Source organism: Orycteropus afer, unplaced genomic scaffold (genome assembly GCF_000298275.1).
Source record: "Orycteropus afer afer isolate SDZICR_OR568_19922 unplaced genomic scaffold, OryAfe1.0 scaffold00035, whole genome shotgun sequence".
In the NCBI taxonomy this organism is placed as follows: Eukaryota; Metazoa; Chordata; class Mammalia; order Tubulidentata; family Orycteropodidae; genus Orycteropus; species Orycteropus afer.
The window spans coordinates 5,362,483-5,384,498 of NW_006921622.1; the positions used below are offsets into that span (position 1 = coordinate 5,362,483).

General features: G+C 38.2%; 1 protein-coding gene across 1 annotated transcript in view; it reads left to right on the top strand.

Moving 5' to 3' along the window:
- MALRD1 (MAM and LDL receptor class A domain containing 1) overlaps positions 1 to 22,016 on the top strand; it is a 1,363,654-nt gene that overhangs the window by 122,082 nt on the left and 1,219,556 nt on the right. Inside the window, exons 6-7 of the mRNA XM_007936352.1 lie at positions 17,199 to 17,300; positions 21,566 to 21,712. Coding sequence (XP_007934543.1) covers positions 17,199 to 17,300; positions 21,566 to 21,712 — 249 coding nt within the window. The remainder of the gene's footprint in view (positions 1 to 17,198; positions 17,301 to 21,565; positions 21,713 to 22,016) is intronic.

A 22,016-nucleotide genomic window follows, 5' to 3' on the forward strand; every position in this document is an offset into this window, starting at 1 on the left:
TTTGGGGTCTATCCTGTTTGGGGTTCGTTGGACTTCCTGAATGGATATGTTCTCTTCTTTCATCATATCAGAGAAGTTCTCCTCCAGCAGATCTTGGGTGATTTTCTCAGTGGTTTTGTTTTTCTCTTTCTGTTCTGGAATTCCAATGGCACATAGATTATTTCTTTTGATGGTATCCCACATGAACCTTAGGTTTTCTTCATTTTGTTTTGATATTTTTTCTGACTGATCCCTTTCCAAAAATATTCAGGTATTTGTCTTCAATCTCATAATTCTGTCTTCCACTGCATCAATTCTTTGCCCTTCCAATGTGTTATCTATTTCTAATAATCAATATTAATCTTGGATTTCTATCTGTAGATTTAGAATCATTTCTAATTTTTCATTTATTTTGTCATTTTGTTCTTGTTTTTTCTTCCAGAATTCTTCTAAAGTTTTTTCTGTGTTTTCTTTGGTCTGTCTCTCAATCCTTTGAAGATACCTAACTATAATTCTTTTGAATTCCTTATCAGAGAGTTCCAATGCTGCTTCTTCCTCAGGGATGTGTTCTGGGTCTGTATCCTGCTCCCTTGTTTCTACCACTTTATCTTGCTTTTTTGTGTGGACTGTGATGATTTGTTGTCCCCGAGGCATTGTGGTATTGTATTAAGATCTCTGTTAATTGTTTGTGAAGAGCAGCCAAGGGTGATTCAGGTCCTTCTTGGTGGTTTTTTATCATTGGCCCATTGGTGGAGAAGGAGGTGCTGGCTCTTTCTCAGTAAGTGAAGTTGCAGGAGGTGTGGGTATACTTGTATCTTATGGGGACTGTTGCTGTCTCCCAGTCAGTTAGGCAAAAATTACAATTGAATAACCATCAAAAAAACTAACAGCATGTAGACAAAAAATACACCCTGAAATCACACAGGACCAGTAACCCCTCCACAAAAACGGAGGGTGGGGAGAAGAAGAAAACAGATAAATCTGCAGTATCTGGGGATAGGTCACTGAGAGGAAAAAAGGAGAGAAAGAGAATAATGAATAAAGAAAACAAACAAAGGAACAAACCAACACTACAAAAGTAAAAAAGCAAAAACATAACAAAACAAAAAACAGCAAGCGGACGGGGTTAACCACGAGAGCTAAAAAAAAAAAAAAAAAGAGAGGTGTAAACTAGGACCTTTTCAGTCATGCAGTGCACATCCGGAGAGTTGTTGGGGTTACTGGAAAGCAGAACCTCTTCTTAAGCCCCTGGAAATTGGTAGAGCACTGTCTCTTTAGGTTGTCACTAGCTGCTAGTTACATGTTGATTTGTTTTGTATTGGTTTTATGGTTTAATATTTTGACAAGGTGAAGCTGGTTTGTTTTATTTTATTATTGATTCAAGTGTGTTGGGTCACTCTGCTGTTTTCTTTGTGATGGTGAAATCACTGTTTGTAGTGTGGATAAGTGTTTCTGTTTTTTTATACAGAGGGTTTAGAGGTCGAAGCAGGAGGTTTTATGGTAATTGGCTGGATCTCTTTTCTTCTATTGAATGAGTGAAGATATTGATGGTGAAGGTAGGAGCAGAAGAAGGAAAGCTTGGTGTTGCTAGGGTCAGTGTCTAGGGCTTTGAGCAGGCTATTATTGATGACGTATTTATTTGCAAGCCCATGTCTCAATCTCAGGCAAGATTCCTATTGTTAGAGTATTGCAAATTTGCACCAGTTTCAGGCACATTCAAAGACCCTGCCTCCACAGCCCCACAATGCCAAAGTGAGGCTCCAAGGCAGAATTCATGGAACCGCACTCAGCCGTGGTTTCTTTGCTCTCAGTGCCCCGTCTGCCCGTGGTGCTGAAGCAATCCCGCCAGACTGCTAATGGCCAGCTCTAAAGTTTGTCTGTGATACTGCCCACCTGCAGCGCCAAAGATGCACACAATTTCTGGTGTTGGAGTCAGTGGAGTACCTGAGCAGGCTATTATTGATGACGGATTTATTTGCAAGACCATAGCTCAACCTCAGGAAATATTACTATTGTTAGAGAGTCACAATTTCTGCCAATTTCAGGCACACTCAAAGACTCCGCCTCCACGGCCCCACTGTGCCAAAGAACGGCTCCAAGGCAAAATTCCCAGGACTGCAGTTTCTTCGCTCTCCCCGTTCCATCCTCCCGTGGTGCTGGTGCAATCCTGCCAGACCACTAATGGACGGCTCTGGAGTTTGTCTGTGATACCGCCCAGCTGCAGCGCCAAAGATGTGCACAGTTTCAGTTGAGTTGGGGTCAGGGGAGTAGCTGCTAGTGACCTGCAGTCCTGATCTCTGTGACAAAGAAAAGTACAATGTCTCCCAGTCTGACCCCAGCCCACTCTGTGACATGCTGGGAAGGGAGGGAGCTAGCCTTCCTGTCACAACAGTAAGTTCTCTGCTGAATCTCAACGGAAGTGGCCATGCCTGTCAGCACCCAGAAGACCCAAATTACCTCCAAAAAAAAAAAAAAAATCAAAATCAGCTGCTGGAGGCAGGTCTCTTCCGCTGCCTGCCATAATATTAGAGCGGTCGCTGGTATGCTGTCATAAGGTGTCCTCCCTCCTGACTCAGGGATCTCAGGCAGCCGTCCTTGCCCAGCACACAGTGACTGCTCCAGAAAGGTTTCCAGTGCCTCTCTTGGGTGCCCATCCATTCTCCACCAGTAGCTCTTTCCTAAATATTCTCCCTGTACCTTTCCTCTAATTCTGCTCTTCTGTGTTTGATGCACTCTGATTCAGTGAGCTGTTCAGAGCACCAAAGTATTAATTCATACTGTTGTGCTTAGTTTTCCAAGACCTTAAATGCCAGAGGGTAAAAGCATGCTGCTCACTGGTGAGACTTCATTTTGCTCCCTTGTGGAAAGTTTTTTTTATGACCTGTTCAATTTCTTCTCTTGTTATAGGTCTGTTCAAGTTTTCTATCTCTGAGTGGGGTAGCTTAGGTAGGTCTTGTGATTCTAGAAACTTGTCCCTCTCTTTTAGTTTCTCAAATCGGTTAGACTACAGTTTTTCCTAATATTCTGTCAGTATCTTTTTTTATTTCAGTTGCTTCTGTTATGATGAACCATTTTCATTTACAGTTCTTGTGATTTTGATCTTCTCTTTCCTTTCTTTTGTTAGGTCTGCCAATGGTTTATCAATTTTATTAATCTTTTTGAAGAACAACTTTTTGTTTTGTTGATTTTCTCTATGTTTTTTTGGTTTTCTGTTTCATTTATTTCTACTCTGATCTTTATTATTTCCTTGCTTCTAGATACTGTAGGATTCTTTTGTTGTCCTATTTCTAGTTGTTGGAGTTGAGGAGTTAGAGTGTTGATTTTGTTTCTTTCCTCTTTTTTGATGTAAGCATTTATTGCTGTAAACTCTCCTCTGTGTGCAGCTTTTGGTGTGTCCCATAGGTTTTGGAATGATATATCTTCATTCTCATTTGTTTCTAGGAATTTTTTTTTTTTTAATTTCAGTTTTCATCTGTTCTATTACACAGTAGTTTTTGAGCGTGAGTTGTTCAGCTTCCATATGTTTGATGCTTTTTCCTTGCTCTTCCTATTATTAATTTCTAATTTTATAACATTGTGGTCTGAGAAGATGCTTTATAGTATTTCAGTGCTTTTGAATTTATTGAGGCCTGTTTTATGTTCTAACACATGGTCTATTCTGGAGAAGGATACATGTGCACCGGAGAAGAATGTGAATTGTGCTTTTGTTGGGTGAAATGCTCTGCATATTTCTATGAGGTTGAGTTGGTTGATTGTATTGTTGAGTTCTTCTGTATCTTTGTGGAGTTTTTTTCTAGTTGACCTGTTCCTCTTTGAAAGTGGTGTGTTAAAGTTTCCTACTACTATTGTAGAGTTGTCTATTATCTTTTTTAATTCAGTTAAAATTTGCTTCATGTATTTTGGAGCACTTTCATTGTATGCATAAATATATATGCACCCAATTCTTCTTTGTCAATTGACTCTTTCAGCATCATATAATGTTCTTCTTTCTCTCTTAAGATGATTTTCACCTTAATGTGTATTTTGTCAGAAATTAATATTGTTACTCTAGTTCTTTTGTGGTTTCCATTGGCTTGATATAATTTTTCCCTCCCTTAACTCTTAATTTGTTTATATCTTTGTGTCTAAGGTGGGTCTGTTGTAGGCAGCATATCAATGGGTCTTTTTTTTTTTTTTTTTTCCAGTCTGCCACTCTCTTTCTCTTGATAGGTGCATTTAGTCCATTCACATTGAGTGTAATTAGTGATAGGTATGAATTGATTGCTGTCATTCTATTGTGTTTTTTTGTCATGTTATTGGTGTTTCCTTGTCCATATACTTTTCTGTTTTGAGTTCGGTTTGTTGGCTAATGCTTTCTCCTCTTTCTCTTTATTGTTGGTTTTCTGCTTATTAAACCCATATCTTTTCCTTCCTTCTGGATTTGCTTAGGGGGATTGTTACTTTTCTCTGTGGTTACCGTGGAGTATATTCTTGTCTCTACATGTTTAGAACCGCATACGGTGAAGATGTTGTTCTGTTTTCCTCTATATTTGGAAGTTTGTACCTAGAAGTTTTATTCCCTCTGATAGGTTAGTTGCTGTTGTTGTGTCCTGATTGAGTTCCTTGGTTTTTAGAGTACAATATTTTATGATCTTGTTTTGAGTTTCTATTTCTGATTTGGTTTTAGTGTTGATGCCACTTAACCTGATTTTGTTGATCTCTGTTGTGGGTTCTCTATTGGAAGAACTTCCTTAAGCATTTCTTGTAGGGTTGGTCTGGTTTTTTCAAAATCCCTTAATTTCTGTTTGTCTAAGTATGCCTTGATTTCACCCTCATATTTAATGGATAATTTTGCTGGATATAGGATTCTTGGTTGGAAGTTCTTTTCCTTCAGTGTTTTTTATATGCTCTACCATTGCCTTCTTGCCTACATGGTTTCTGCTGAGTGATTGGAACTCAGCCTGTTTGATTATTATAAGTAATATTTCTTTTGTCCTGGGCAGATCTCAAAATTTTTTCTTTGTCTTTGGTTTTGGAGAATTTGATTATAATATGCCTCAGTGTTTTTTCTCTTGGGATCTATCTTGTGTGGGATTCTATGAACTTCTTGGACAAATATCTTTTCTCTTTTCATGATAGGGGAAAGTTTTCTTTTAGCAGTTCTTCCACAATTTTCTTGGTAGTTTTTTTCCACCTCTTCTTGTTCTGGAATTCCAGTGAGTCTTATGTGGTTTCTTTTCATGTCATCCCATATAATTCTTAGGTTTTCTTCATTTCTCTTACATCTTTGTTCTCATTTTTCTTCATACTGTCTGGTGTTCAGGGATTTGTCTTCTAGTTGGGATATACATTCTTTAGCCAGTTCTAACCTACTCTTTAGTGCTTCTACTATGTTGTGTAATTCTATAATTTTGGTATTCATCTTCTGAATTTCTAGCTGCTGTCTTTGTATGAGTTCTGATTATGCATTACTTTTACTATTTTGTTGAATGATTTTCCTGAGTTCTTCCAGGGAACTGTCTGTGTTCTCCTTGTTTCTGTTTGAGATTTCCTTAGGTGCTTGTAAAGCTCTATAAATATATCTTCTAAATTCCTTTTCAGATAATTCTATTGCCTCCTTTTCCTCCATGTATAATGAGGCCTTTGTAGTTTTGCTTCTAATGACTTTTCCTGGTTTTTATTTTTTGTTGTTGTTATTATTGTTTTATTTGAGGTTGCTGTTGTTTCCTAGACATTTTTGAGGTTGTTTTCAACTGTTGGCTATGTATTGATTTGTTTTGTCTTGGTCTTATGGTTTAATGTTTTGAAAAGGTGAAGCTGGTGTATTTTATTATGTTTTAGTTATTAATTCAGGTATGCTGGGTAGCTCTGCAGTTTTCCTTGTGATAGTGGAATGTGGATATGAGTTTCTGTTTGTTGTAAAGAGGGTTTACCGTTTGAACTGGGAGGTGTTATGTTGGCTGAATGCGGTTTCTTCTATTGGATGAATGAAGTTATTGGCAGAGAAGGTGGAAGAGGAAGAAGGAAAGCTCTGCGTTGCTAGGGGCAGTTTCTAGGGCTTTGAGCAGGCTGCTGCCAATGATGTCATACTGTTATTTACAGGCCTGCAGCTCAGTTTCAGCAAAGACTCCAGTTTGTTAGGGGGTCACCACTTCCTGACAGGCTCAGACACATGCAAAATCCCCACTCCTGAGGCCCCTTGGCACCAAAAAGCTGACCCAAGACAACTTCCTGGCTACACGATCTGCTGCAGGTTTTTCTCTTTCTGGCCCCACCCGTCTACGGTGCCGGCCCAATGGCCCAGCTGCAGTCCACCTTAGGAGTTCCATTGTGAGTCTGCCCACCCGTGGTGCCAAAGATCCACTCAGTTTCAGCGGCACTGGAGTCAGGAGAGTGCCTGCTAGTAATCTGTAGTCCCAATAGTACTGATAAAGTCAAGCACAGGCCTCTCAGTGCCACTAAGCTGACCCAAGGCTACTTGGTGACCCACTGTGGGGGAGCAGGCCTGACTACCTGCAGCACCAATGGACTCTCTGATCTGGTTTCACAGGCACTGGACATGCACATTTATACCTAGCCAACCCAAGTTACCAAAAAATCAGGTGCTGAAGGTAGATTCTTGGGGTGCTCGCTGGTATGCAGGTGTGGCATGTCTTCTGCCTTAACCCAGAGAGGTCTTGGATGGCCATTCTTGCCTGCTGGTTGCTCCACTGGGGAAATCTCCAATGGCTTTTCTTGGCTGCCTATCGGCACTCCACAGGATATGTCTTCTTTTTTTTCCCCTGTACCTTTCTCCTCTCTAATTCTACTCTTCTGACTTTGGTGCACTCTGACTGAGTGAGCTGTTCAGAGGACTAGAATCCTTAATTCAAACTGCTGTACCTAGTTTTTCAAGCACTAAGATGCTAGAGGGAAATACTGTGGTGATTACTGATGAGACTCCATTTTGAATCCTCTGGTTTTTTTTAATTTTGAAACATCCTTGCATATCTATTATGAATTCCACTTGTTCATGATATAATTAATTAATTAACCTATTTATTTATTTATTTAGGTATAGTCTTGGAATCTATTGGCTAGCATTTTGTTGAAGATTTTTATCTATAACCATGAAAGATTGATCTATAGCTCTCCTTTTTGGTAGTATCTTTGCCTGATTTGGTATTAGGGTTATGCTTGCTTTGTAGAATGTATTTGGGAGTTTTCCATCCTTTTTCTATGCTCTGGAATCATTTGAGTAGGATAGGTGTCAGCTCTTCTCTGAATGTTTGATAGAATTTTCCTTTGAAGTCATTTGGTCACAACTTTATTAGTGTGTCTAGTTTATTTTATTTTTTAATATTTAGGTGAGTAATTCAGTAGTTTTTAGTATAGTCACAGGGTTGTGCAACTATCATCAGTATCTAACTCAAGAATATCTTCATCATCCCCAAAGTAAATTCCATATTCATTAGCAGTCACTTCTCATTAGCCCCACTTTCTTGACCCTAGCAACAACTAATCTATTTTCTGTCTCTTTGGATTTATCTGTTCTGCAAGTAGAGATTGCCAGAGAATTGTCAAAGAGATTATGTAATGAAAATTGTCTGAGGATACTGCTTTTGGGGAGCTTCTAACCTGTCCTGGTGGCTGCTAGGCTGCAGGTTTTCATGGCTACCATGATTGAGATGATTTGTTTTTCAAGGCTACCATGGAGCTAGGACAAGAAGGATAAGTAAGTAAGGCAAGTTAAAGTAAGATTCAGTCATTTCAACTTAGATGAAAAGGACAAATTCTTTGAGAGATACAAACTCACTGAAGAACATAAATTCTTTTACCTGATAAAGTTGTTGTTGTTTGTTGTTATGTGCTATCGAGTCGGACCCAACTCATAGCGACCCCTCCTTGGGTTTCTGAGGCAGTATCACTATGGAAGTAGATTGCTCCATCTTCCTTCTGAGGAGTGGCCAGTGGGTTTGAACCTCCAGCCTTCTGGTTAAAGAGTGTGTACAAAAACCTTACAGCTAACATCAGACCTAATGGTGAAAGAATTAGTGATTTCTCCTTAGATTGGGAACCAGGTAAGGATGTCCACTCTTACCATTCTTATGCAACATATTACTGGAAGTCCTAACCTGTACAATAAACCAAAAAACAGAAGTAAAAGGACTAATTAGAAGAAATAAACCTGTCTCTGTTTGCAGACTATGTAATTGTCTATGTAGAAAACCTCATAGAATTTTAGAGCTTCTAGAACTAAGTAAAGGAGTTTGTCATCATAGTAGGATGCAAGGCCAGTGTAAAAATAAATTGTATTTCTCTATATATAATGAACAATTGGAAATTGAAATTAGAAAAATGGCACTGTTTATAATACAACCCAAGTAAATACTTACATGTAAATCTAAAATATATATATATATGCTAAATCTGTATTCTGAAAACAAAACAAAACAAAAATATCAAGAAGGCTAAATTAATGGAGTGTTAATGGATTAAAAGACTTGATATTGTTAAAATATAGTTTTAACCATATCCTAGCAGAAGTTAGTGTAAATATCAACAAACAACTTCTAAAACTTATATGTAAACAATTTTGAAAAAGGAAGAAGTTAAAGGATTCATATTACCTGATCATAAGACTTACTATAGAACTAAAATAATAAAGTTGGTGGATATGGTATTGGCAAAGTGATAGACATTTCACCACTGCCATCAAATCAATTCTGACTCACTGTGACTCTTTTAGGATTGGGTAGAACTGCCGCATTGGGTTTCAAAGGCTGTAAATGTTTATGGAAGCAGACTGCCTCATCTTTCTCCCATGAAGCAGCTGGTGGGTTCATACTGCTAACCTTTTGCTCGGTGGCCAAATGCTTTAACTACTACATCACCAGAGCTCCTTAATGATAGACACATGTATCAATAACATAGAATTGAAAGTCCAGATCTACATAAGTACAGTTAATTGATTTTTCTTGAAGGTGCAAAGGAAATTCAATCATGAAAGGACAGGATTTTCCACAAATGGTGCTGGAACAAATGGAATTCCATAGACAAAAACATGAATCTTGACCTAAATTTCACATATTAAAAATTAATTCAAAAGGTAAAATTATAAAATTTCAAAAAGACAACATAAGATAAAATCACTTAAACCTTGGGTTAGGCACATCATTCTTAGATATAACACCAAAAGCATTATCCATAAATGGAATTTAAAAATTATGATAAATTGAGCTTCATCCAAATGATCTGTGAAAGACACTATCAAACAAATGAAAAGAAAACCACAGGATGGGAAATACCATTTGCTAAACACTTACCTGACAGAGCACTTTATGCCCAGTATATACAGCACACTCTATGAGCAAACAATATGAAAACAAACACTCAGTAAAACATACTACTTAGCTGTAGAGTGAAAAGGGCCATTAATAACATGGATGGATGAATCTCACATGAATTATGCTAAGGATAATCTATAATTTATTTAGGTGAGATTCATGAAAATGAAAAAAAGTATAGAGACAGAGAAGAGATCAATAGTTGCTCAGGGTTGAGAGTGAAGAAAATGTTTGACTACAAAGGGATATCCTGAAGGAATTATTTTGGGTAATAGGACGATTCTGTATTTTGATACTAAGAATTGTCACAAACCTTATGCATCATCAAAATTTAAAAGAAAATTATAACTATTTACAACTAAATAACAAAAGTGTGTATTTTACTGTATATAAATTAAAAAGTAAATTTTAGAAAAGAAATGACACCTCACCAAAGAAGCTAATAAAAAGATAATATAGGTGGCAAATAAATATATGAAATGATATTCAAGATTGTATGCCATTGTTGTTGTTTGCCACAGAGTTGATTCTGACTGATAGTGGCTTTATATGATAACAGTAGAACTGCCCCATAGGATTTCCTGGGTTGTAATCTTTTACAGGAGCAAATATCCAGCTCTTTGCTCCTTTGGAACTGCTGGCAAATTCAAATCACTACCCTTTTGGTTAGAAGCCTAGCGTTTAACCATTGCTCCACTATAGCAAATTGTGAATTAACACAACAAAGGATATCACTGCATACCTATTACAAAATAAATAAATAAATAAACTCACTGCCATCGAGTCAATTCTGACTCATAGCGACCCTCTTTGGGTTTCCAAGGTGGTAAATCTTTATGGAAGTAGATTGTCCAATCTTCATTCCACAGAGTAGCTGGTACATTGAAACTGCCAACCTTCTGATTAGCAGTCAAATGTCTTAGGTACAATGCCACCAGAACTCCTTAAGCATACCTATTCCAAAAACCAAACAAACTCACTGCCATCAAGTAGTATCTGACTCATAGTGACCCCTTCTTGGGTTTCTGAGGCAGTATCACTATGGAAGTAGATTGCCTAATCTACTTTCTGAGGAGTGGCTGGTGGGTTTGAACTGCCAGCCTTGTGGTTAGCAGTCACATACCTTAGGCACTATACCACCAGAGCTCCTAAGCATACTGTTAGTGTTTTAAGCATACATGTTAAGATGGATAAAATCCAAAACACTGACAATACCAAATGATGATGAGGATGTTGAGCAACCAGTATTCTGATTCATTGTTAATGAGAATACAACATGATACAGTCAGTTTGGAAGAGTATGTGACATTTTCCTACAAAATTAAACAAAGGCTTATCATATGATCCAGCAATTTCGCCCTAGGTATTTGTACAAAAGAGTTGAAGACACATACCCATAGCAAAATATGCACATAAATGTATATAGTAGGCTTATTTGTAATTGCCCCAAACTGGAAGTGACCAAGATGTCCTTCAAACAGCGAATGGTTAAACAAAGTGTGGTATATCCATACAGGGGAGTATTACACAGGGATAAAGAAGGAATGAACTTTCAAACTACAAAAAGACACAGTCATTCCAATAGAGCAAGGAGAAGTGGCATAGTTTAAAATCAGGAAATATGTGCATCAGTGTTTATCCTTTCACCATATTTATTTATCTGTATGCTGAGCAAATAATCTGACAATATGGACTATATGAAGAAGAACATGGCATCAGGATTGGAGAAAGACTCATTAGCAACCTGTGATATGAAGATGATACAGCCTTACTTGCTGAAAGCAGAATTCTTGAAGCAGGTATTGATGGATATCAAAGACAACAGACTTCAACATGGATTGCAGCTCAACATACAGATAACAAAAATCCTTGCCACAGGACAATTAAACAACATCAGAATAAATGGAGAAAAGGATTGAAGTTATAAAGGATTAAATTTTACTTGGATCCATAATCAGTGCTCATGGAAGCAGCAATCAAGAAATCAAACGACATGTTGCATTAGGCAAATCTGCTCCAAAGACAAAAGATGTCATTTTGAAGACTAATGTGTGCCTGGCCCACGCCATGGTCTTTTCAATATCCTCATACGCTTGTGAAAGCTAGACAGTGGATAAGGAAGACCAAAGATGATGCATTTGAATTGTGGTGTTAAAGAAGATTATCGAATATACCATGAGTAGTATTGTTATTATTGTTAGGTGCCATCAAGTCACTTCCAACTCATGCTCATAGTGACCCCATGCACAGCAGAATGAAACACTGCCCGATCCTGCCTACGAGCTCCATGATCCTTGCTATACTTGAGCCCATTGTCGCAGCCAGTGTGTCAACCCATCTTGTTGAAGGCCTTCCCCTCTTTCGCTGACCCTCCACCTTACCAAGCATGACATCCTTCTCCAGAGAATGGTCCCTTCTGACAACATGACCAAAGCAGGTGAGACGAAGTCTGGCCATCCTTGCTTCCAAGGAGCATCTTGGCTGCACTTCTTCCAGGACAGATCTGTTAGTTCTTTTGGCAGTCCATGGTACTTTCAGCCACCTTCACCAGCACCACAACTCAAAAGCATCAGTTCTTCTTCAGTCTTCCTTATTCATTGTCCAGCTCTCACATGCATATGAGATGATTGGAAATATCACGGCCTGTGTCAGGCGCACCTTAGCCCTCAAGGAGACATCCTTGCTCCTCAGCATTTGAAAGAGTTCCTTGACAGCTGATCTACCCAGTGCTACACGTCATCTAATGTCCTGACTGCTGCTTCCATTGGCCTCGACTGTAGAACCAAGCAACGTGAATTCATGAGTAGCATAAGAAGGAACAAATGTGTTTTGGAAGAAGTAAAATCATAGCACTCCTTAGTAACAAGAATGACCATACTTCATTTCTTATACTTTGGTCATGTGATCAGAAAGTACCAGTTCATAGAGAGAAGGCTATCATGCTTGGTAAAGTAGAAGGTTAGCAAAAAAGGAGAAGACCCTCCAGGACCTGGGTTGATAGAGTGGCTACAGAAATGGGCTCAAGCATAGCAAGGATTGTGAGGATGGCACAGATCTGGGTAGTGTTTCATTCTGTTGTACATAGGGTAGCTAGGAGTCAAAATCAACAACTGCTCCTACTACTACTCTTAAAGAACAAATATATCCTATTTTGTGTGTTTGCATTTCTTTTGACTAAAAAAATTTAAATTATTTATACAAACTCTTAGATATAGAGATTTGTATGGTTTCTGAACACTTAGCAATTTGGACAATAAAGCAAAATTCCTTTCGTTAATATTAGACAAATCTTTTAGTCCATTTCTACACTTTGAACAATACTATTCCAACTCCCGCCTCTCAAAACTTGAAAGTTCATTGTATGTTTATAGAAGTGAGGACCTCTTTACACTTTTCCAAAATACTAAGCATAAAACTAAAATCGGGGTTTGCTACTATGTATTAAATAACAATGTATTTAATTGCTGATTTTTCGATAACAAACTCAAATTACTGTTTGTGATTTTTAAAATAAAGATTGCATAGTTGTAGCTCATAATCAGAATATTGTGAAAATTCTGTGAATATTTTTAAATTGGTTTTTCACAGCTTTGCCTGATTTGTAAAGGGTGCAAAGTCACAAATCATTCCTTAATTAGAGTTTGAATGAGCATACATATTATCCTGTTAAATAACTAGGGTCCTAGTTACCTATTTTATCTCATTAACTTCTAGCTACCTTTTAGGAAGTAATAACTGTTTACTGAAATCTATTAATAATAAAAAGAAATTGTATAAAATCTCTAGAGTCAGAACCAAAATGAATGTCAATTATAACGTTTATTGTATTGGCCTTGAGATTTAGACTTACTCTCTACCATCTGAGAGAACCTGTCCAATTTCACATAACCTGTGTGAGCAAGAGACAATTTTGAAGGATGGCTAACTCCAGAAATGAGCCTTCATTGGATTAGAGATCTCGGAATGGTTGGCAAACTTCATCCTGCTGATGCTCCATGCATCATCAACAGAGGATTTTAGACCACCCAGATCATTTTCTACAGCCTCATCCTGGTGCACTGTAAAAATGAGATAGAATGGGAGACAGCTTATATATATGGAGAGTGAGAGAAGTAGAGGGAGAGAATGAATATGAATTTATCAAAATAACTAACATCTTTAAATAGCTTTGAGCTCTGCAAATGAATACGTTAAAAAGTTCTCTCCAGGAGATTTATTGATTGACAATTATGTATGGTATGATAAAACATATATCTATGTACCACTGTTTTTATGGTTGCAAATTTCAATTCGGGCACTAAAAATAGTAAAAATGGTTTACATCATAAAATATATGTAATGCCAGTTGACACAAGCTACATTTTTAACTCTGTGCTATTTGATTATTCTGCTAGTTTTGTTTTCAGTACTTTCTGGCTTCTCTTATATAAATAGTGACAAATTATATAATATACAACACCTAATTGAACTATGGCCAATAAATAAGCCCTAGTGGCATACTAGTTAAGCATTCAGCTCCTAACTGAAAGGTGGGTGGTTTGAACACACCAGAAGCTCCATGAGAGAAAGATGTGGCAGTTTGTTTCCATAAAAATTTACAGCCTTGGGGCAGTTCTACTCTGTCCTTTAGGGTTGCTGTGAATTGGAATCAACTTGCCAGCAGTGGATTCAATTTGGTTTGGGGACAGATTTGTAGCTATCATATGAATCTACAAAAATTGCAATTTTAATTGTTTCATGGTGATTGTCACTGTGCAATCCTAGCTTCGTTTAGTGCCAGCATTCCCTTAATTGCTTATGCATTTTTGTTTTCAGTGCTCTTGCATTCAAGAGGATTTGCATTTTCATCATTTGTAAACTTCCATTATGAGAAGCCAGATTATGGCTGTATCTGTAATTCATTTTCACAACCAATTGCCTCCCTTTTATTAAAAATAATAATAATAATAATAATAATAAAATAGAAATACAAGTGACATGCATTCTACAGGTGTTTTTTTTTTTTAATTTTCTTGAATTTTTCTTAGGTTATTTATTTATTCATTCATTAACCAAATGTTTACTGAGCCCATGTGTTAAACCAAGAATTTTTCTAGAGAGTGAGACAATAGTGGATGAAACAAGTAATATGTTCCTCTGTTCATAGAGTTTATTTTTCAGATTGGGGTGAGGTTCAGGGAAGGGAGTAGAGAGAAAGACACAAAGCAAGTAAAGGATAAATTGTATTTTATGTCACTGGTGATATATACTATGGAGAACAATAAAATAGAACTAAGTGAGTGCCAGAGGTGAAGACAGGATGGAGAAGTTTGAAATAGGTGGTCACATATGGTTTCATTGAGAACATATTATCTGAACAAAAACAAGAAGTTTGAGTGACCAAGTCATGTGTGTATTGGAAGGAACCATAAATGCAAAGGTCTTGAGGCAGGAGTAAACCTGGTTTGTATAAGGAAGATCATGGTACGGACTTTTGCTTTTATTTCATGTAAAGTGGAAAGTCAGTGAAAAAGGGGAAGGCCCTCAATGAAATGGATTGACACAGTTGCTACAGCAATGGGCCAGGTATAGCAAAGATTATGAGGCTGGCGCAGGACCAGATAGTGCTTTGTTCTATTGTACATAGGGTCGCTATGACTCAGAGCTGACTTGACGGCACCTAACAACAACAACAATAGGATAGAAACCCAATGAAGGGTGTCAAGTAGAGGAGACATGAGCTGAATCACATATTTAAAGGTGACTTACATATTTAAAAGGAGTTATGGTGGCTTAGAGGGTAAGGCTTTTGGCTGGTAACCATAAGGTCAGTAGTTCAAACACACCAGTTGCTCCATGGGAGAAAAATGAGGCAATCTACTTCCATAAAGATTTGCAGCCTTGGGAGCTTACTGGGGATCATTATGAGTCAGAATCGATGTGATAGCAGTGGTTTTTTTTTTTTGGTTTACGCATTTTTAAATGTCACTTTGATGACTAAAGTGTGCCTGTTCGTAGCCGTGGTATTTTCAGTCACTTCATGTGCATGTGAAAGCTGGACAATGAGGTATTCAGAAGAACTGAAATCTTTAAATTATGGTATTGGTGAAGAATGTTGACTATACCATGAACTGCCAGAAAAATGGACAAATCTTTCTTAGAAGAAGTACAGCCAGAAGATGTTTAGAAGGAAAAATGATGAGAGTTTGTCTTACTTACTTTAAACATGTTATGAGGAGGCAGCATTCCTAGAGAAGAGAATTGTGCTTGGTAAAGAGGGTCAGTGAAAAAGCGGAAAATCTTCAACAAAATAAGAAGCTATTACTGTAATCCAGAAAAAAGATGATCTTGCATTGAATCAGAAGACTAGTAGATTTGGAAGTGTTATGATATAATCAGAGTCTGGATGTGTAGTGATAAGGCAAAGATTTGCTGATGATGGCATGTGGGTAGTTAAAGAAAGAAATTAATCATAAATGATTCCAAATGTCCTTTCTGGATAATTGGAATAATTAAGTTGTTATTAATTGAGATGGGAAGAATGAGAGGAGAAAGGACAGAGAGAGAGAGAGACCAGATGTTTAATTTCTATTGACCTAAGCCTTCTTGTCTTGAGAGTTTGGGGAAACATGAGAAGTGCCAGAGGAGGTCTATAATGATTAAGCTTGTTGAATAACCTTGGTAAGAAAAAAAGTGATGGCATGATGAAGATAAAAGGAACTGACAAGATTGTGGGATCGTCAGCTTGAAGGTACTGGTGCAATAAAAAAAAAAAAAATTAAAACTGAGATACTACAGGGAGTGAACTAGAAAGGTAGGAGGTGCCGATTGGAGAGTGGGCCACTTGAAATTAAGGTAAAGGGAATGTTATCATTTTATCATTATCAGAATGATGATACTCAGGAGTAGGAGAAGAGGTAGATTGTCAGTGTTCTCCTTCAAGATCATCAAGAGGAAGATATCAAGAAATGGAGAGACAAGATAAAAGTGAATATTGAAATTAAAAAAAAAAAAGATGACAGTGGACCAAGAGCTGAAGTCATCAAAGATTGAGGAAGAGTGCACGAGTGTTTCTGATTCATAGCAACCCCCGTTGGGTTTCTAAGGTGAAAAATCTTTAAAAAAGTAGATTGTCCCATCCTCCTTCCATGAAGCAGTAAGTAAGTGGGTTTGAACTGCCAATCTTCTGACTAGTAGTCAAATGCCTTAGGCACTATGCCACCAGAGCTCGTGATAGGTGTATGCAGATGATTACAATAAGTTGGCAGAGTGAAGAGTAGTATTGTCTGATGTCAAGAGCTGCAAAACTGGAGTGTTTAGGAAGGTGAGATGGAGAATTATCCCAAAGTGGTAATGGAAACAAGAAGGACATTTAGTTCATCTTCAAGTCCTATGTTGGGAGGAATGTGGGGTACAAAACAGGCACCATTTGAGAGGGCTTCAGGGAAAATAGTTCCAGGGCTGATTCAGGTTCCAGTTAAATAGCAATCATATGTTACACAGTGTTATATTTGACACTTATACAAGTATCCTTCTAATTATATAGGCTGTTTGTTCAATATTAGAGAAGGTTTGTTACTTTTGTGGTTATATGGAAGGTTTGATTTTGGGGCTGGCCAGTTAAAACACAGCTGATTAATATAGAAAAGTTCTGGCATGGTTTCATGTCTCTCTCTCTATCTCTCTCTGTCTCGGCCTCTTTCCTTCCCTCACTCCTTCTCTATCTCCCTCACTCAACACCTCCTTCTCCACCTTACCACCACCCTCCACATTCATCTATTTCACTCTCTAATAGGCTATGTAACAGATGATATCAACATAGAGAGGAATTGGGAGCAAAGTACTTTGTAGAACAAATGTTATCATTTTAAGAAATAAATTAATCTTCCCAGTTGTGCCTGCATCTCACTTCTTGTTGTTCTTTAAATTTAACAGATGAAAGTTTGCCATGTCAAGATACTTTGAATACCAAGCAGGAGCTTTGCCATCCAGATACAAATCTCTGCCAGTTTGACTCTACAGATGAAGGATTAAGGTGTAAGTGTGAAATTGAAATGCCTACCTTATTGGTGTGCAGGCAGTTGATGAGACTCAGAGACTGCTAATAGTAATACTCACTGGCCAATTTTTGTTGACATTAATGCCCTAGATTTAGTGGGTTTATTGGGTATCTGTAGTTTATTTAAAAATTTTATAGTATCAAATACATCGATTTAAACGTCATGTTGTTTTCTAAAACAACTGCATTAAAGACAATCTTGAAATTATATACAAACTTTATCCTTTAAAAATTAAGTGTAATGTGTGTTTATATGTGCTGGAAATATATCCACAAACATAGTAGAGTATACAGGAGCAAAGTTATGCAAACTTTCTGACCATAATCAAACACTTTGAGAGAATGAGCTTCTTGGCCTGGGGGCTCAGGACCATAGTCTTGAGACATATCAAGGTCAATTGGCATAACATAATCCACAAAGACAGTGTTCCACATTCTACTTTGATAGGTAGCAACTGGGGTCTTAAAAGCTTGTGAGCAGCCATCTGAGGTGCAACTATTGGTCTTTCCCATCTGAGCAAAGAAGAGTGAAGAAAATTAAAGATGCATAGAAACAATTAATCCAAGACTAAAGCCAATAGAAGAAATGACAAGATAAAAGAGCTGAACAAAAGATTTCAAAGAACAGCTCGAGCAGACAAAACCAATTACTGTAATGAAATGTGCAAAGACCTGGAGTTTGAAAACCAAAAGAGAACACACTTGGCATTTCTCAAGCTGAAAGAATTAAAGAAAAACTTTAAGCCTAGAGTTTCAATATTAAGAGATTCTATGGGCAAAATATTGAATGATGCAGGAAACATCAAGAGAAGATGAGAGGAATACACAGAGTCACTGTACCAAAAAGAACTGGTCAATCTTCCTCCATTTTAGGAAGTGGCATATGATCTAGAACCAATGATACTGAAGGAAGAGTCAAAGCAGCAATGAAAGAATTGGCAAAGAACAAGGCTCCAGGAATTGACAGAATACCCATTGAGATATTTCAACAAATGAATGCCCCATTGGAGGCACTCACTCAGTTATGCCAAGAGATTTGGAAGACAGCTACCTGGCCAACTGACTGTAAGAGATTCATATTTGTACCCATTCCAAAGAAAGGTGATTCCACAGAAAGTGGAAATTATAGAACAATATCATTAATATCACACACAAGTAAGATCTTATGGAAGATAATTTGAAAATGGTTGCAGCAGTATATTGACAGAGAACTTCCAGAGGTGCAAGCTGGATTCAGAAGAGGACATGGAACAAGGGATATCATAGCTGTTGTCAGATGGATCTTGGCTCAAGGCAAAGAATACCAGAAGGATGTTTACTTGTGTTTTATTTACTACGCAAAGGTATTTGATTGTGTGGATCATGACAAATTATGGATAACATTGAGAAGAATGGGAATTCCCGAACACTTGATTGTACTCATGAGGAACCTTACCTTGACCAGGAGACTGTCATTCGAACAGAACAAGGGGACACTACGTGGTTTAAAAATCAAGAAGGGAGTGTGTCAGGGTTGTGTCCTTTCCCCATACTTATTCAATCTATATGCTGAGCACATAATCCAAGAAGCTGAACTATATGAAAAAAAACGTGGCATCAGGATTGGAGGAAGAATCATTAACAACCTGAGATATGCAGACAATACAACTTTGCTTGCTGAAAGTGAGGATGACTTGAGGCACTTACTGATGAGGGTTGAAGAATACAGTCTGCAGTATGGATAAGGTCTCAATATAAAGAAAACAAAAATCCTCACAACTGGACCAATGAGCAGCATCGCAACAAATGGAGAGAAGACTGAGGTTGTCAAAGAACTCACGTTGCTTGGTTCTACAATCAATGCCAATGGAAGCAGTAGTCAGGACATTAGATGATGTATAGCATTGGGAAAGTCAACCGTGAGGAATTGTTTCAAGTGCTGAGGAGCAAGGATGTCTCCTTGAGGACTAAGGTGTACCTGACACAAGCCATGATATTTCTGATCGCCTCATATGCATGTGAGAGTTGGACAATGAATAAGGAAGACCGAAGAAGAGTTGAGGCTTTTGAGTTGTGCTGATGAAGAATGCTGAAAGTATCATAGACTGCTATAAGAACTAACAGATCTGTCCTGGAGGAAGTGCACCTGAAATGCTCCTTGGGAGCAAGAATGGCCAGACTTCATGTCACCTATTTTGGTCATGTTATCAGAAGGGACCACTCCTTGGAGAAGGATGTCATGCTTGGTAGGGTGGAGGGTCGACGAGAGAGGGGGAGGCCTTCAACGAGATGGATTGACACAGTGGCTGCGATGATGGGCTCAAGTATAGCAGGGATTGTGGGGCTGGCGTGGGATCGGGCAGTGTTTTGTTCTGCTGTGCATGGGGTCGCTATGAGTTGGAAACGACTCAACATTACCTAACAACAACAACAAATTGACCAGTCAAACCTCAGCCTCCATCAACTTGATACCAGCAGAACTAGATTGTGTCTGGCTACAATTACTGACTTCTCCAAAAGGGATCGCAATGGAAGGTCCTGGACAGAGCGGGAGAAAAATGTGGGACAAAACTCACAATCATACAAAAAAAAAAAAAAATGGTTAAGGTTACTGATTTGATAGATACTAGTGGAATTCCTAAGACTATGGCCCTTAAACATCCTTCAGGCTTGGAACTGAACTCCCCTCCCATGGCTCAACTCTCAGTCAAACAATACACAGGTCTAAAGGCAAACAATAACATCAGGGAGTTATGCACTCCTTAGTCAATCAACTGTATGAAATCAAGAGAGCAGCATTTGACCAGGGCTAAAGCTCAGAGAGCAGGAAGGGATAGAAATGAAGTATGAATGGAAACAGTAAACACAGGAAGGAAGTGGGAAGAGTGATGTTACACTCTGGGGACTGCAGGCAGTGTCACAAAACAAAACATGCATGAATTGTTGATTGGAAAACTAATTATTTGTTGTGGTGAATTTCTTGATGTGGCCCTTCTGGCCACTTTCCTCTATTTTGTGATGTATTGTAAATCCTATTATCCATGCCTGTTTGGGGTGGTGTGATAGTTGAGATCAGATGTCAACTTGGCTGGGCAGCTGGTAGTAGTTGTTCCCTATGATGACTGGCAATTGGCTCTGTGGTGGGATTTGCTGTGAGCAACTAAGTAGCTGCTGACTGTTAAAGCCATCCACTTGGGTTATTTCTGTTGGAGCAACACAGGTGGGATATGCCTTCAGTCCCACCTTGCTGGAGAGTGTAACTCCAATCAACACCCTTAGCTTCCTTGATGGTATACCTATGAATCTTCTGGGAAGGTTTGCCCTGCCCTTGCTACAGTTCTGCATTTTGGCTCATCTTCATCTCACCCTTGGATTTGGGACAGGAGCCATAATCTGATCTGCTGATTGAGGTTCACTAAACCCTGAGAATTGGGAGGGTCCTCCAGACCTACTTACAGACCTGGGACTTCCAAGCCTGCCAGCCTCCCCCACCACTACGTGAGATGATCCCTTGGATGTCTGTGAATTCTGTGAGGCGTTTATGGTGAAATACAGAGCCCTAAAATGGGGGAGATTACTGAGAGGAGGAAGAGGAGTTAATGTGTGAAATGATGGAGTGGCACGGTAGTTTGGACATTTGGGACATCTTTAATCTCCGCCTCATGGGGAGCAGCCTGTGCTGATCTTTCTAAGAGAAATTGTTCAAGCAGTTGTGTAAACTTGCAGCCAAATCACAATAAAGTTTTTTAAAAAAATCTGAGATTATTAGAAGGCTGGCAGTTCCAACCCACCAGCCACTCCTCGGAAGAAAGATGAGGCAATCTACTTCTGTAGTGATGCTGGCTTGGAAACCCAAGGAGGGGTCACTCTGAGTCGGGTCCAACTCTATGGTATATAACAACAACAACAACATGAGATTATTAATTAGTATGTAATTTAAGTATAATTCTATAAAGATCTGATATACCATTTTAAAAATTGAAACAAATGCAGTGGCACAAGAAAGACTGGGAGCCCCTTTTTTTTATCTCATTGGAACTCAGTTGGAGGCTGCACATCTGGACAATTAAGGTACATTTGAAAGACAGTGTTGCTGGTATACTGTGAAACTTACTGAATCAAATTTTCCTGATATGAATTTGTATGTGTGTATGTTTGAGCCTCTTATCTGATTCCAACATCAACTCTGGTTAAGAAACCACTCTATTAGACTATTTTAGTTCACCAAAATTTTAAAAAAAGACTTTTTTCTCCCCATCATTAGTATGTAAGGCCTGTGGATTTGAATTTGGCATGTGTGACTGGACATCAGATGTATCTGCTGGACGAATTACCTGGACTCGCACAAAAGCAAGAGAAGTTCCTGCATTAGAATCTACACCTCGTCAGGATCAAAGTGGTGATGATGATGGTAGGAAACAAAAAATAATATCTATTATATATAAGTTTCAGAAATGTGTTTATTGTGACCATTAAGGCATTCAATCAGGGATCATGCTGAACATGCTATGTATTATTGGAAGTTTATTATGCATAGACATTGAAATTGAAAAAAAAATAGAACAAAAGCAAACACACAACTTTGATTTCAAACATTGTAAAAGGAGAATTATACTATATGTAACATTTTAGTTTCTATTTTTTTTTTTCTTATTTTCAGGGAATACTGTGTTTTTGTGGAGAAAAAAATTTAAAAAGGGAAAAAGACTGAAAGT